Source organism: Phyllobates terribilis, unplaced genomic scaffold, assembly GCF_046119375.1.
Source record: "Phyllobates terribilis strain yellow unplaced genomic scaffold, ASM4611937v1 Scaffold_8__6_contigs__length_399053987, whole genome shotgun sequence".
Taxonomy (NCBI): domain Eukaryota; kingdom Metazoa; phylum Chordata; class Amphibia; order Anura; family Dendrobatidae; genus Phyllobates; species Phyllobates terribilis.
Window position 1 is genome coordinate 29,942,343 of NW_027362768.1, and position 17,394 is coordinate 29,959,736.

At 43.4% G+C, this 17,394-nt stretch overlaps 1 protein-coding gene across 5 annotated transcripts in view; it reads right to left on the reverse strand.

Annotated features, from left to right (window-relative positions):
• Positions 1 to 17,394, reverse strand: part of LOC141156357 (uncharacterized) — a 131,643-nt gene that overhangs the window by 54,920 nt on the left and 59,329 nt on the right. For 4 of the 5 annotated variants that reach the window (XM_073642544.1, XM_073642546.1, XM_073642542.1 and 1 more), the window contains 2 exons: positions 6,876 to 7,001; positions 1,961 to 2,032 (listed from right to left, as the gene is read on the reverse strand). In XM_073642544.1, coding sequence (XP_073498645.1) covers positions 1,961 to 2,032; positions 6,876 to 7,001 — 198 coding nt within the window. The remainder of the gene's footprint in view (positions 1 to 1,960; positions 2,033 to 6,875; positions 7,002 to 17,394) is intronic. The other variant, XM_073642547.1, reaches the window with a different exon arrangement.

Sequence of the window (17,394 nt, forward strand, 5' to 3'; positions counted from 1 at the left end):
GAAATATGAGAAATTGCTGATAAACTTTTAACGTTTCTAACAAAATAAAAATATGTCTTAAAAATGATGCTCATGTAAAGTAGACATTTGGTAAATGTTATTTATTAACTATTTTGTGTGATATAACTATCTGGTTTAAATGGCATAAAATTTCAGTTTGAAAACTGTGAAATTTTTTATATTTTGGCCAAAATTCTATTTTTTTCACAAATAAATGCAAAAAATATTGGCCTAAATTTATCACTAACAAAGTACAATGTGTCATGAAACAGTAATCTTAGAATCCCTGGGATATGTTGACGCATTCTATTTATTACCTTATAAAGTGACACTGGGCAGAATTGAAAAAATTGGCCTGGTCAGGAAGGTGAAAACAGGCTTGGGGATGAAGGGGTTAATGTAATTCTATGAGGCCTCATTCTGGCCTCCTTCTGGCTTTCATAGACTTATCTAGGGAAGTGAATTCCAGATTACCCAGCAAACACTTAGGGATCTGGAAGGTCACAATCAACAGAAGAGGACTGGAGCAGCGCCGATAACAGCAGTAGATGACGGCTTGTAAGTATTCTACTACAGGCAGGAAAGAGACATTAGTTATACCACTACCGGTGGTGAAATGAATAAAAAAAACACAGGAGTGGTTCTTTAAGATAATTAAGATAATTTACCATTGCACAATTCGTTGATCGATGTCAGGTTAGATATTAAATTACCGTATTTTTTGGACTATAAGATGCACTTTTTTCCTCCAAAATTTTGGAGGAAAGTGGGGGGTGAGTCTTATAGTCCAGATGTATGGTAACTTATAGTCCAGCTGTGGATGGTGGTGTGTGGGGGAGCAGCAGTGGTGGAGGAGCGGGTCACAGGAGGTAGAAGCCACCTGCTGCAGCTAACACTGTGCCCGCTGAAAATGAATATTCACTGCTCCCCACTCCCATGGAGCGTGCCGCTGCAGGAGCCTGCGGCTGCGGCTAACACTGTGCGGCGCACTATTAAGAAACATTAATATTTACAGCTTCCACGCCAATAGTCCCGGCGTAGGGAGCAGTTAATATTTCAGCAGCTGACCTAAGCGGGTGAGGACGCATGGCAGTGGCGGCATGCGCTGCTTACACACTGAAATCAGCTACTGCCAGCAGAACAGGATGCAGCGCTGAAGCAGAGGGAAGGTGAGTAGAATCAATTATATTCTTTATTTGTGCAGCGTTATGGGGATGGGGGTGCCATGCATGCCAGTATGAGAGACCATGTATACCAGGATGAGGGGACCATATATATATATATATATATATATATATATATATATATATCATATATACATACACATACATACATACATACACATACCAGAATGGGGGACATTACCCCTATAACAGTGTCAATGGCAGACTCCCTCCCCATAACCATGCATCATGACCACATTTTTAGCTTCAATTTTTTTCTATTTTCCTCCTCTAAAACCTAGTTGCATCTTATGGTCCGGTTCATCTTATACTCCGAAAAATACGGTACTGTTTTTTTTTTTTTTTTTGCTGTCATGATATCCCAGTGCTGTGCTTTCTAAAAGGGGTCGTCCAGATTTGGCATAAAAGTCTGCAGTTAATCTATGTGCCTTCAGACTTGTGAATCCTCACATCGCGCATAGCGCGTGCTGTCAGGAGTCTCTGGCTCCGGCAGAGAGTATGTAATATGCATAATCCCAGCCACATTCTGACAATATGTGCGTGGCCTCACTCTATTCACTTATGAGGACTGAGGATTTTCGTAACAAACCTGGAAACCCCTTTAAGGAAAACTTGACCACATTTATTTCACTTTACAGCTACTCATTTCGGTTTTGAAAAATAAGATACAATATATGAAGCATTATTTTATTTTTTTATAAAAAGTAATATTTTTTTTTATTATTAAACTATACATTATTCTTTACCTACTAAAGCAGATACATTTTAATACATACCAGGCCACGTTTATCTGCATTATTCAGTAGCCTCTGGAGAAATCCTTTAAACAGTTCAACACTTTCTTTTTCCTTTAATGATTGAAAAAAGTAGAAGAGACAAGGTTATATTTTATGTGTATATAAAAAGTAAGAGAAGGCTGTTTTTTTATTTTTTTTTTAGTAGTCTCAGTCCTTGCCTGAATCACTGCCTGTACATAGGCTCCCGGCTATTATCTGTTATCATTGGAGGAGTGCGGCTCTAAGGCCACGGCCCCACTATCAGTATTCGGTCAGTATTTTTTCTCAGAAGTTGAAGCCAAAACCTTTATACTAAGTAGCTATTGTTAAAGGCACTCTAACGTTAGTTTTCTTTTCCACACACAAGTTGATAAGCTATTTTATCACAATACCCAGAGACTTGACTGGAATAGTGTTTTTTTGTTTTTTTTTGTCCCCCCCCACCACGAGACCATCGTGGGCCATGAAAGCTGTAGGATACCGGCCAACAGATTGTTGCCTGCAAATAAATGCAGAATTGGTGACTTGTTTCTATTATACCTATTGCTCCTCATCTGGTTTTGGCTTCCACTCCAGAGAAAAAATACTGACCACATACTGATAGTGGGGCATTGGCCTAAATGGGAACCACTAGTACAATATAACCTAGCTAGTAATATAATATACTTTGTTCCCTGTGTTTGCTTAAAGCTGAATTGTATCAAATATATTCAGTAGTGAGCTTATGTTTTCTCTGCTCCTGACTGTAGATGAGGTATATTAATGTGAACATGTAAAAGTCATGAACACACTGCTACAGACACTGGACCTGTACAAATCAGTTGTGTCTGGCTCGGGCATAAATATAAACTGTCCAAAAGCCACTAACAGCATTGTATGGGTTTAAATTGGTCGTTTCATGTTCTTTAAAGGTTAAAATTGCAAAGTTGTAAAAATTATTTAATTATTAAAAATGCTCCCTGTACTCACAAATAGAGCGAATGTTAATTTTATTGTTGACTCATTGCCTGGGTTACTGCACTCTGGCAGTGGAGGCTGCACACGCTTAGGCCCCCGATTGATCAAACAATTTTGACAAATTCGGGTGTAAATCACTTTGAACAATTGCTAAATTTTTGCACAACACTGAGTTGTGCAAAAATCTAAGGACTTTTGAGGTTTTCACACTGGTTTTGCCCAGCTCCACCAACCTGGGCAGAATTGAGGTGTTTTGCCCTAATATCTAATTAATGACAAGCTGTAGTGTACCTAATGCCATAAATATTACCCCAATCCCTAAGTGGAGTAAGATTTGTGGTGAGGCACCTGAGACGAACGCCATTTTTCAGTGTTTGACTCCAGCAGGCCCCTCATCAAGACCAGCATGAATATCACTGAGATGCTCTACAGTTGGCCAGATCATTGGAGTGCACAGTTAGCTCACAATTTGGCCAGCTCCAGTGCAACCGGCCTCCTCTAATGCTGCAGTAGTAAAGGTGCCTCTGTTTGGAGCGAGTGCATAGCTCAGCTGTGTGACAATGCCGCTAGTCCGAACGGTCAATCAAGCAGGAGTGCACTGAGAGGCCTGAAAAGCTATTCAAGAACAACCCTTTAAATGAAAAAAATAGCTTTTCTTTAATCCCAGACCGCTGTTTATTTAAAAGGAAAAAGTAGCAGATTAGTGTTTCTAGTCCTCATCAACTAACATAATACAGAGAGTCAGTATTCCTGTATTATATAGCAAGAGTCCAGCTAAACATCAAAAGGAACTCCAACACTCCAGAGAAAGGAGACTTGCTGTTCAGACATAGTAGGTAGCAAACAAGGCAAAATTCCAGCTCTACAGTGTGCAAAAAAATGTATTTCATAGAAAATCCAAAAGGTTAAAATTCAGACATCAAATGTTATGTACAAAAATCCATAAAAAACAATGTACAGTAGATCTACGCGTTTCAGATGAGAACCATGCTTAATCAACCTTAAGGATGATTCTCATCTGAAACGCGTAGATCTACATTGTATTCAATAAAAAACATTTTTCTAGACAGTAGAGCTGGAATTTCGCTTTGTTTGCTATTCCGGTATTACTCCATGATGTAGCCATCAGTACCAGTTTGAGCAGTGGAAATATTCCACAATTATATTAATGCTTTAGCTACACTGTTGGTGATAAAGTCAAGCTTTGTTATTTCAGAGTATATGTGCCTTTCTGACAGATAGCCTTCTGCAGAAACTCCTAACAGAAAAAAAATAACTTTTTGTGCTTTGGAGGGGTTATCCGATACCGAGTCAGTCCACTTTATCAAAGAGAGTTTATTCAAAATGTCTAATTTCTTTTACAGACAAGGCTGTGATCATGTAGGGTCTGTTCCAGTCTATGCTCTTGTAGCACCCTGAGGACTCGGCTGCTACAGGGGTATTACACCTCAAGCCAGAGGTGTGGTATTCCACTCCCGGGTAAGGATGGAGTGTGGAACTGAGCTAGTAGGCTGCATGCACTACATACATCCCATTTCCGGGGGACAGAACGACGGTACTCCCACCAGTTTATGTGCAGGTACGACAGCGTCTGTCCCTGGCTGGAGTGGGAGGGGGGTGGAACATCCCAGTAGTGTAGGGGCAGATAGGGGGAGTAGTCTGGGTAAAGATAGGAGCTCATTGGGTGCTGGTCACCTGAGCTCACACATAGAGGGAGTATATAAGGTGGGCACCATCTTAGGACAGGGTCAGTCAGTCAGTCAGTGAGTCAGCAGTAACTCCAGGAGAGGAGAAGGAAGAGGGACCCAGAGGCGCAGGACGAGAGGGGACCCCAAGATCCCAGAATAAGGACAAAAGGGTGAAGGGTCGGCAAAAGGTTACCGGATCCCAAGCTGGCAGAGGCCAAAACGAACCTTAACCAGGAACCGGAGCTTGTGGGCAGGATCTGCCACGACCCTCACCAAATCCACTAGAAAGGCACACCGAGCATAGGGTCAGGGAGCCCAGAGGAGGCTTGACCACCAAGAGACCCGAGGGAGCCGGCCAAAAGTGGATCCCTGGTGGGAACGGCCAGAGGAAGGGAGAGTCAGAAAGGAGCTCAGGACCACGCTCCAGAATTGCCTGGGGGTTGGCCGAGTCCAGGACCTGGTGGACGCAGCACGGCTCGGGTGGTCACTCAAGGCCAGAGTGACCAAAAGAACACCAGTGAGTAAAAACCCTGAAACTGCATTTCATGCCTCTGAGTCTCCTTGCTGCACCTTCACAACCACCATCCTCCACGTCTGACCCCCTGAGGCTATACCCCTCCCGTTGGGGGTTATACTACCACAGCTGCACACACACCACCAGCCTCAGCGGACCATCCTGCAGCGGCGGCCTTTTGACCGCAAATCAACGGGTGGCGTAGTCGACACTAAGAACATCTGCAAGGACTGCCGCACACTGAGTTTGACACCCTGGGCACGGACCGGGTCACAGCCACTCGGAGACTACAACCCCCATCTGATCCGGCTCCGGGTATCCCTAACAACATGGCCCAGGGGGCGCGTCACTCTTATTTCCACATTTCTGTTTTGTTATAGGAAATAATGGTGCCAGGACACCAGATTGACCAGACAGACCTCACTGACTAATGGGTTGGACCATGGTATGCGGTATTTTTGGCCATATCTACAATGAGGCTCCAAACTGAACCTTCCATGTGACGCGCCCCTGGGCCTGTGTCGCGCTGCGGTGCGCACGCGGGAGCTTACCCGGAGCCGGATCCGTGGAGGGTTGTAATCTCGTGGCGGTGACCCGGTCCGTGCCCAGGGAGTCAAACTAGACGGCAGTCTATTAGTAGTAAATAGTTGATGACTACGCCACCCGTTGAGTGCAGCCAGGAAGCTGCTGCTGCAGGGCAGACCGCTGAGGCCGGTGGTAGGATTGTGCAGCGTGATAGTATAACCCCCAACGGGAGGGGTATGGCCTCAGGGCAGCCGACGTGGATGATGGGGGTAGCAGGAACCACTCAGAGACGGTACGGTGTAGTTCAGGGTCTTTACTGGTAACAACGACAGACCCTCCCGGAGTACTTGCTAGCAAACGGGGCCTGGTCAGTCTTTGAGCAGATGGGATCTCCCCTGGCCAGGCGTAGTTGTAGGCCTCCCAAACTGACTGTACTCTTCTGGCTACCTTGCTAGAAGCTGATGTAAGTAGCTCACGTCCCTGAGTGTACCGTGTGGTGCTCACCCGTATGGCCGGTGACTCGGGGCCTTCTAATGGCTTCCGCTCCACGATGGCGGTGCTGGTCCCACGCGTGTGACCGTGCCTTCGGGCTTCTGGGCCAGAGGACCTGAAATCCCCTGCCCGACGGATTCTGCTGCTGGGTAGGAGTTAGTCCCCACAGCCTCGGACTCCGGGTCCGGTAAAGAATCTTCTTAGTCAGGGCGAGCTCTGTAGCTGCCAGCCCCTGACTCCTTGTAACTCTGCTGTTTCCTATGCTGCTTCTCTTCTCCACTCTCCTTGTCTGACTCACCCTGCCTCAGCCCCGGGTTTATACAGGGGAAGTTCTTCCCCTCCCAAGACTGGGCAGGAGGTGTGGCATGCACAGGATCCCTGACCAAAGGACCTCCCACCTGCTCTCAGACATAATATCTCTATCACTGTGGCAACCAGACCCCTGGGGTGTCACACATGCAAATGTGCACAGAGTCTAACATAGTAATATTTACCTACATATTACTTATCTATTGTTGTACTCAAAAAAAAAGAAAAGAAAAAAAAAAGAACTTCCCTCATTGTATCTGTAGTTAACAAGATAAAAAAAAGCCTGGGAATTGTGGTAAATCAGGACACTTACTGCATGGAGGGTTTGTGCAGAAAAGTTTGTGTTTAATTTTTGATATTCCATTTATAATTAGTTAATGAATAAGAATAATAATAATAATAATTATTATAATTAAAAGCAAAATCATATCAAATAATCTTTGGGATTGGTAAAGGCAACATTTTTAAGAAGAATTTGCATTTTATTGGAGTCCCAGTCTTCATTATTTAGAAACTTGTTAATCTCCAGTCCGATATCAATATCCATGACTGCTTTCTTTAGGAGGAAATAAGATGTGGTTAAAAATGGAATCACTGAATGAACAAAAGTAAAATGAAGACATCTGTAATAGAAATAAAACCCGAAAAATGTATTTCACATGTTATTGGGCTGCGTGATTAATAAATATCCCATGACCAAATAATGAATACTAACCATTCCAGCCAAATATATCCTTCAAAAGTAATCTTATTATTTTAGAATGCATTACTTAGGTAGCTGACCGGTTTAATTTGAGACAGTTTGAACTTTATAAAAAAAAATATATATATATAAAATAACAAATGTACAGCAGTTGCATAAAAAATATTGCAAACATTTTTCTTACTTAATGTATCTATTTTGAGTTTGGCAATAAGTGAAATATAGTTATTGTTTTAGTTGTTTTCTGAAAATGTAGAGGAGAGTAAGCAAGGGCATTAACTATAAAATATAACTTTTAATAGATAAGTTTAAAATGTTTAGTGTAAGACAATTATGGTGGAGACAAAGTGCACATACTCCCCAGATCGGAGTAACAACAAAGTATGAGAGTAAAGCATGTCACCTAATTGGCTTACCAGACCCTGATCAGAAAGGATCATTTATTAATGCCTAAATGACACAGAGTCTCTGTGAAAAGTCGAACAAGTGGACAAACTTCTCAAGTGATCAAATAGCATCAATATGATGATCCTGCTATTAACACAGGATAGACGTCTTAGAATGATTGAAAAATGTTTCTTATATGCATTCAACATAGGTAAGGTGGGATTATGATAATGACAACAATAGAAAACGTTTATCATCCATATAGAATAACATTTAGAAAATTGAATAAAAGTAATGGAATGTCCTCACCCAATATGTGGAGTAGTACACATCACAGTAGGGGAAAAAGGACGAGATGTTTCTTGAAGGGGAAGCAGGTAGATAGGCAATGGTCCAGGGGAGGCGTATTTTTCTGCCCCTATTAAAACCCTACATGGACTGCACTATCCCTGTGCCCCTTTACTCCTGCCCTAACAAGGACAGTCCACATCTAGTGTAGTCCCACTACACTACAGGGTAAGCACAGGGCTACTAGAGCATAGTAGCTCCACATTGTTACACATAATGATCTGTAATATTCTTTAAAAAATCATTTATTTTGGTTGTGTTTAAAAGGTGGCTCAATGTCAGCCTTGGACACTTAATAGCCGTTAAAATAGGATTTGGGTAGTTTTAATATAGAGCAGCAATAATGGCCCAACCGCTCCTTGAAACTTTCTCTAATTTACATATTTGTAAAGAATATTTAATATTAGTTTATATTTCCTGTTTCAAAGTAAACTTGCCAGATTACAGACAACATTCAGTATTATTCAGTGTTTTAGGTCAGTCTAATCTCTAAATATTTACGCAGCACCTACACCACTCCCATGTGTCTTTTACTGTCTAATTACATTTTTGCCTGAAATTCACTTACCTTAATTTATAATAGTAGTTTGCAAGTGTTGATGAGCGATATTAGGGTGAATTGCAATAAGGGTAGGGATAAGCGAATCCCTGTGTATTCGGCTTTGACTGTTGTCTAGCCTGCACTGGAAGTGAAAGGAGCTGAGGGCGACCATGCGCAGTAGTACAAACTAGCGCTCAATTCACTGTCCCAGCTTCCCGGACAATAAAGTTTGTTGAAAGGCTGAGTGCAGGGCAGCCAATCAACAAACTTTGCGGCTGTAGCCCCTCCCTCAGTCATTAACATAAGTTGCTAATGGCAAAGAATAAGGTGTACAGTCGAATACACAGGGATTTGTTCATCCCCGCAGCAACGTATCAAACTTTAATGAAATGTAGTTTTAGGTTTGCTATTTAGGCCTCCCACAAGTTTAGTCTGTTGTCAGAAAAAAATTGCGTCTTCAAATTGCAGTGTTTGAAGAATGTGGTTAATTGGAGGGACAGCAGGAAATATTACCAGTTCTTAGCTGCCGTCAAATAGGCAGGTGTTGGCCAGGTTTATTTCCTGCCTGTACAGAATCACAATCAACATGTACCAGTGCGACCGCCGCAGCCAACAAAGTAATTTGGTTCTGGGAAAAAAGCGAGAATCTTGACAAGGCAACCATATCACGAGATCAGTAAGGTGAAGAGTCTAATTGGTCAATGGAAGAGTCTCAAGTAGTGATGAGCGAGCATGTTCTGTTAACCCTTTCGGCGAGCATGCTAAGAAACAGGCATTCCTCACATGTATTAAAGCTGTCAAACTGTCGCAAATCATGCACACGGAGTGACTCAAACATAACACCTGAGCACGCTGAAGATATGCGGAAAACACCCAAGCATGCTCGTAAATCTCGAGTAACGAGCATGCTCGCTCATCACTAGTCTCAAGAAGAATTCTAAACCGTGAACTAAAACACAAGAATCCAAGGAGAAGGAATTCATTAATAAACTTGATGATTTGTTGATGTCATCCGAGCTGAAGCCATGAAACTTATAAAACTTCAGGAAGACTATGATTTATTGCTTGCTCAAAGAGAAAAAGGTAGTCGTGGAAGCATGGGAAAATTAGACAGATAAAGAAAAAAGGAAACCGAGTGAGTTCAGCAGTCGACAGCATCAGCTGAAATTTGCAGTAGTAGTCTCAGCAGTTGCAGCGACAACGGCGCTTGTGACAATGATAGTGATGAGGGTGAGGGGCATTTTAGTCCCAAGAAATGCAAGTCGGTAAGACCTGTCATCATTAGGACTCCGGCAGTTGCTGCAGCTATAGATAGAACTAATACCAGTGATAAAAAAAAAGCAATCTACCTGCTTGCTGCTGCTTCTCAGTCTTTTGGCCATGATCCAGACAGTCTCACGTTGAATAAGAAATCTATCAGACAGGCTAGTCGCTGGTATCGAGAGATTGCAGCAAATGCTATCAAAGCTACTTTCGATAGCAGTGGTCTACTGACTGTACACTGGGATGGAAAAAGGTTTGCAAGCAGTACTAGTGTCAGGAGAAGGAACTGCGAAGTTGTTGTTGGTCCCAGAGATACTTAACAGCACAGGAGCAGCACAAGCTAAGGCTGTATTCAAGGTTCTGCAGGATTGACAGCTCTTGGATAAAGTGAAGTTTATGCCATTAGACACGACCAGTAGTAACACTGGTACAAAGGCTGGTGCGTGCGTCCTCTTGCAACAGAAACTGCGGAAAGAACTATTGAGTTTGCTGTGTAGTCATCACATTCACAAGCTAATTATTAGAAGCATGTTTGATAAATTGTGGCAGACATCAACAGGTCCAAATATAAAGTTGTTCGAGAGATTTTCGGCTGCCTTGAATCAACTGGATAAAACCAAAGTTTTCGGCTGTAATAGAAGAGGACATAGTTTCAACTGAGCTAGGTCCACTTAAGGAGTGTCTAGTTGAATTGTGCACCAACCAGCTTGCACAGTGCCATCCACGAGATGATTACAAGGAATTGTTAACACTGGCATTCCTATTCCAGCATACCCAGACGTACACATCAACCCTCCAGGCGCCTACCATTGGGCCTGATGGATGGCCAAAGTGATATACGCTCAGAAGATCCTCATGTTTCATCACCAATTTGATTTAACTTTGACAGAGGTAAAAAATGTGTCAATTTTGCAATGTCTGCTTATACTTGAAGGCTTGGTACCTCTGTCAGATCCCAACCACATCGCTGCGAAATGACTTGACATTACTGCAAGAACTTGTAGCATACAAAGGAATCAACTCGCATGTTGCTGAGGCAGCAATAAAAACTTTCAACAGACACCTGTGGTACCTCGGTGAGATTATAGTGGGTCTGGCTTTTTTGCAGTGAGGTTTCAACCCCAGAAAAGGTTGAGATGGTACTGACTCTGCAGAAGTAAGGCAACGATGTCTGCTCCACTTGCGTGCAGCTTGCTGAAGAAGACCTTGTGTCACACAAGAAACGTCATCACTTCATGACGTCCAACACAAAAAAAACTGTTCATTATACTGGAAATAAACCAAGATTTTCTTCATCAAGATCCTTGTCTGTGGCACACCAGTGCAAGTTACATCGATGCATCCTCAAAAGTCGCTGGATTGAAAATCATGAATGATGCCGCCGAATACTCCATTGTACTCATGAGTACATTCAATTAGTCAATGAGCACTCAAGAAGACAAGAAAGTTTATTCTCCAGTGTGTGGAGAAGCATCGACATAACTAGCAAGCGTGTTTTGTTAAAAAAAGTGAAACCGTGAACCTACTGTAAAATTTTACATTTACTTTGCTGCAAAACATTTATTACAAATAATTGTTAGTTTTGTGATGATTGAGCCACCAGTAAACAATGTTGCAAAATTATTCCCAGGGCTGAGACCTAAAAATTTGCTAAACAAATTTTTGTATTATATATATATATAGATATAGATATAGATATAGATATAGATATAGATATAGAGAGAGAGAGAGAGAGAGAGAGAGAGAGAGAGAGAGAGATATGTGTGTGTGTATATATCAGTGTTTGTGTATATGGGTGTGTTAATGAGTACATATGTTCGTGTTAGTGCCGGTTCGAGACGTCGTCACATGACCATACATATGAAATTTTTATACTTATGGCCACATGCCATCTAGCTGCTCTTCCTGCTTTTCTTAATGAAGCAGGGACTGTAGATTTTCACTGAACTTTGAAAAAAATCAAGACGAGAAGCTAGTCTGACTGTACGTATACAAGAAGCACAAGCAGAACCAAATCCTGACAGTTTGACCAGCACACACACTGTAAGGATTTGGCATTCTACAGTGCTTATTGAAAATTTTCTCCAGCCTGGAAAAACCCCCATGAAGGGGTTTCCCCACTTTTAAAAAAACTTTGGTTCGGTTCCCTGTAAAAAAAAAACAAAACAAATTGAGCTTTACTCAACAGCACTGCAGCCAATCACTATGGTCAGTGCCTCATGCCATTTATATCAGCAAAGCAGCTGAGCTCAGTGATTGTCTGCAGTACGGTCAACATAATGTCACTGCTACAGCCAAACAGTAGAGACTAGGGAAGCAATAGTCTTCCCAATTAGCAAGCTACACATTTCTCCTTCGCTCAGTTGGCTGCATTTGCCTGAACCGAGTGAGCACTGCCAGTGTCAGTGTGGGAGCGCTCTCATCCCCCCGCATGTCTGCATCAACTGCCCACTACTGTGTGATCTTGAGTGGAGGGAGTGCTGTCAGCCAGGTAAGGGGACGTGCAAAGCATGCTAATTGAGAGGGCTGAATGGTGTACTGAGCCCTTGGCCACATTTACAGAGGACCTTTCATCAGTTTGATCATATTAAACATGTCCATCAGTAAATAATCAGCAATGACTTTGTGGTTGCTACCTTAGAAAGTGCTCTTAGCATAAAACAGTGGATGCTACGGACCTGCTGAATATTGTTCTTTGTGTGGCCCTCGACTATGTAAAGAAAATAAACAGCTATTTTATCGTACTACGTGGTGAGTGGCAATCTACTTTTTGATATGCATTATCTGAACTCTCTCAAGTATTGTGCACCACATGTGATTATGGCTCGATGTGATTTTGTTTTTGGGAGTAGGGTCTACATATTATTATGAACTTTGTGTTTTTGTTTGCAGCTTCAAAACACCTTACAGAAGGGATCTTCTCCAATCCTACATGTACGAATTTTAAAATAAAATTTAAAAAAAACTTCAAGAAGACAGTGCTTCACTTGTAAGTGTGACACTCCTGTGCCACTGCCTCAGACAGGGTCTCCATGAAGCCCTTTACAGCTACTCCTAAAGAAGGATATTCTGAACCCATGACGACTGAAATATACTATATTTGCTGTTGCATCATTATAATTGATGTATTTAGGAAATAATGAAAATATATGCAATTGAATTGTGAAGCGCTGTCTCCGTATGTTTTTGTATTGTTAATTTTTAGCAGGTTAAACTGGCCATATCATGGAACTTTGGCTGCAGAGCAGAGAAAAATATGTTTTTTATTATTTCATTTCTCCTTTTCATTTGCAGAGATATTACCTTGTGATGTATAGGATATAATTCATGGTGTATCCTTTCAGAATCAATCACTGAGCGGCTTGTGCCATCTACACAGGCAGAGCCTCCATGCTATGCATCTCCTGTTATGCTAGATTTTGACGTACGAGTGCTATCCATATTTTTCACGGATAGGATTTATACCTATGATAGTCTACGGGGCCATTAATATTTCCGTGATTTTTCTTGTCCGATGAAAATCGCGGAGGCATGTCTGATCTTGATCTGAGGATGTGATCAAAATAGTCAATGTAAGTCAGTGAAAAAAAATTAGACTCGGACCACTCGAACCACACTCTGATCAAAGTCTGATCACAATAAACAGTCTGTTTTTCTTGTACATGAAAAAATCGTACGCGTGAATGAACCCTTATTGGTTTTGTTAGTATTATTGCTATTGCTCCCATAATGGCTCGCTCACACAAGCATATAATACGGCCTTGTGCCATCTGAGGTTTTATTGGATAGCACTCGGACAAATGTTATTCTATTGGGCAATGCAGATCTGCAATTTTTTTTCATGACGATACGGTATGAGAAAAAAAAATAGACAAAAATAGCAGCATGCTGAGAGTGGCTCTGGAATTCAGATCATGCACACCCATACAAGTCTATGGGTATGTGTGAAACATCAGACTGCACTCGGATATCATTGAAGTGCAGTACGACAGTCACAGACTCAGACAATGGAGAAGATGGAGAAATTTAGTTCTCCATCTTCTGTTCCTGTGCTGTGATTCTCTCATGCTAGAGAATCAGATCACACAACGATGACACTGTGATCAAACTCTGACAGTCTGATCTGAGTGACATTAGCTTAATCGGCTCCATTCTCTTGCATGAGAGAATCATTGCTCGTGTAACTCCGGCCTTAATGGTATTGTCAGTACTGTCAGCATTGTTAGAACTGGTGATCTTGTCAGCACTGTCAGTATTGTTGGTATAGTTGGTGTTGTCAGCATAGTTTTCTCTTTTTTTGTTTTCAAAATTGCGACAAAAAACACTTTGGTTTTAATACGGCAATAATAATAAAAAAAAAAATGCAACACTGCTGCCATAGGTGAACGCCGTCTAACAATCATTTAAAAAATGTGTTTTAGCTGCTTCAAGACCGTGACGTGACCGTTCTGCTTGACGTAACGCTTAAGCGCTGTATAGGAGGGAGCGCCAGGAAAATCTAGACTGCCTCTGTTTAGCAGACTTGTTAACTGACGAGTTCTGCCTATATGATCTTACAGTCTGTAAGAAAGAAGTGGTAGATGCAATAAGCAAGATTAACAGCACGGATTTCTTAAATGGTCAGTCTCAGCAAATTTAAAGGGATTGTCTCCTTTCAGGAAATGTTGGTCCCCCCCCAAAGCCGCACTATAATCACTTTCCCTGGGTCCAGCACTAAGTCTCTGCTGCTGCCCCCAGTTTGCGGCATTGACTATGGCGCTGATGTCACATCAATAGCGTGAGCCAATCAGAGGGCTAAGCAGCTCTGCCGGTGTCGACAGCTCAGAGCCAATGAGCTCACTGATTAACAGAGTGCTGTCAATGTGACGTAAGCGCCATAGTCAATGCCAGATACTGGGAGCAGCAGCAGAGACTCACCTGTGCACCCAGGGACAAGGAGTAAAGTGCATTTCTGTTTTTTTCAATTTGTGCCGGGGACCAGTATTTCCTGAAAGACGATAACCCCTTTAATCGCACCTGATGCACCACCTACATAGACCATACATAAGTAGAATATCCCAGATGAAAAATTGAGGATTAGCAGTCTCAATACAAAAATATGACACTTTTTTTTCCCCAAGTCATTACAATATATGAGAACATATCAATATGATACAAGAAATAATATAAAATTAAAACAAAACTGGGTTTGTATATTAATAAATGTCCATAGTTTACGTACAGGACACAAGATATGAGATAGAACATCAAGTAGCGAGTCCGAACATGAATGTATATAGTGCTAAGTGCAACAATCCGCTCCAACACAAGGTGTCACTATACAACCACTAAAAAAAGACTAGGGGGTAGGTATGGACTTCATCAAAACTGCTCTTTACAGCCATGTGACTCTGGAAAAATGTTCTAGATACTGACACAGCAGAATAAGGTCAGTTTCAAATGTTAAATGCTAACAGATATTATAACCCCTTAACAACACTTAGGCCACATTCACACAGTCAGTATTTTATATCAATATAAAACAGGAGCATGACAACTGCTGTGATGCTGAAGCCGGGAGAGATGCCGGCCAGTCTGAGCATTGAGATGTGATTCTTGTCATGTGATTCACAGATGAGGCATTATTATGAGTGAAAGGTGTAGATAGGGCATTACTATGACGCGCCCCTGGGCCTGTGTCGCGCTGCGTTGCGCACGCGGGAGCTTACCCGGAGCCGGATCTGTTTAGGGTTGTAGTCTCGTGGCGGTGACCCGGTCCGTGCCCAGGGAGTCAAACTGGACGGCAGTCTGTTAGCGGTAGAAAATGGTTGATGACTACGCCACCCGTTGAATGCAGCCAGGGGGCTGCTGCTGCAGGGCAGACCGCTGAGGCCGGTGGAAGGATGGTGCAGCGTGATAGTATAACCCCCAACGGGAGGGGTATGGCCTCAGGGCAGCCGACGTGGATGATGGGGGTAGCAGGAACCACTCAGAGACGGTATGGTAGCGTTCAGGGTCTTTACTGGTAACAACGATAGACCCTCCCGGAGTACTTGCTAGCGAACGGGGCCTGGTCAGTCCTTGAGCAGATGGGATCTCCCCTGGCCAGGCGTAGTTGTAGGCCTCCCAAGCTGACTGTACTCTTCTGGCTACCTTGCTAGAAGCTGATGTAAGTAGCCCACGTCCCTGAGTGTACCGTGTGGTGCTCACCCGTATGGCCGGTGACTCGGGGCCTTCTAATGGCTTCCGCTCCACGATGGCGGTGCTGGTCCCACGCGTGTGACCGGGCCTTCGGGCTTCTGGGCCAGGGGACCTGAAATCCCCTGCCTGACGGATTCTGCTGCTGGGTAGAAGTTAGTCCCCACAGCCTCGGACTCCGGGTCCGGTAAAGAATCTTCTTAGTCAGGGCGAGCTCTTTAGCTGCCAGCCCCTGACTCCTTGTGACTCTGCTGCTTCCTATGCTGCTCTTGTCTCTACTCTTCCTGGACTCACTAACCCTGCCTCAGCCCCGGGTTTATACAGGGGAAGTTCTTCCCCTCCCAAGGCTGGGCAGGAGGTGTGGCATGCACAGGATCCCTGACCAAAGGACCTCCCACCTGCTCTCAGACGTAATATCTCTATCACTGTGACAACCAGACCCCTGGGGTGTCACACTCCCCCCTAGTGAAATTTAGTACTCCGGGACTAAACACTTTTTAGAAAAATATAACAAGGTATATCAAAGAACAATAAAATACAATAAGGAAACACAATAAGATGGTCACGGATGTTCGCAACCGGGTGCAGTCTTTGAAGAAAAGCAAAGGTGTCCATTTCACCAACACAGGGAGACGTAACCAGGTAGGGGTCTGTCCTACCCCGAGTCCTTAACAGTCTCTAGTCCATCCTGGGTTACGCTCCAACTATATACAAAGGATTCCCGGTAAATCCACCGAAGACTCCTAAAAACAACTAGAAACACAAAATTACACACAAGCAACAATAAACAGGTAAACATTGTAAAACAACTTAAACATTTAGATCCTCCAACGTGCGGGTAACTGGCCTCTAGTGGCCCTAGTGGACCTACGGAGCTGACTGTCTGGCCCTGAACTACAGGGTGTAGGAGCTGTCAAGGGTAAACTGGGCAGCTGTCTACCGGCTCTTTGTCTCACTAGGGGTACGGCAGGCTCACTATAAGCAGAGGGTGGATTCTCCTGTTCCGCTTGGGTGGAGTCTTCTGCCTCCTGGACCGGCTGCTCTTCCAGCTCTACCCGTTGCTCCGTAGGTTCTTGGGATGATGGTTGGAGGAAGGTGAGTACGGGTACCACAAATGCACCATTGACTTGAGTCCAAGACCGAGGGAAGTCCCCGAGCACGGTACTAACCATATCTTCCCTTTCTTCCACGGGTCGATGGTCTTCCTGTTCCTCCTCAGGGTTCCTCAGTTGTTCGGGGCACTTCTTCAGGTGGTCCCGGGATACAATGGCTGTGGTTTCCCCTCCGTCTTTACTGATGGTACAGACCTTCGGGTTCTCGTGGCTTGAGGGCAGTACGGTGTACGGGTCCTTCTCCCACTGGTCGTCCAACTTGTGGAGCCGTCTCTTCCTCTTCAAGACCTGCTCTCCGGGTACCAGGGGAACAGCGGGAGCATACTGGTTGTAAGTCTTCTCTTGTCTTTCCCTAGCCTGACAGAGACTTCGCTCCACGCTCTCCTGTACTTTCCGGTACTGCTGCTGCCTCTCTGTG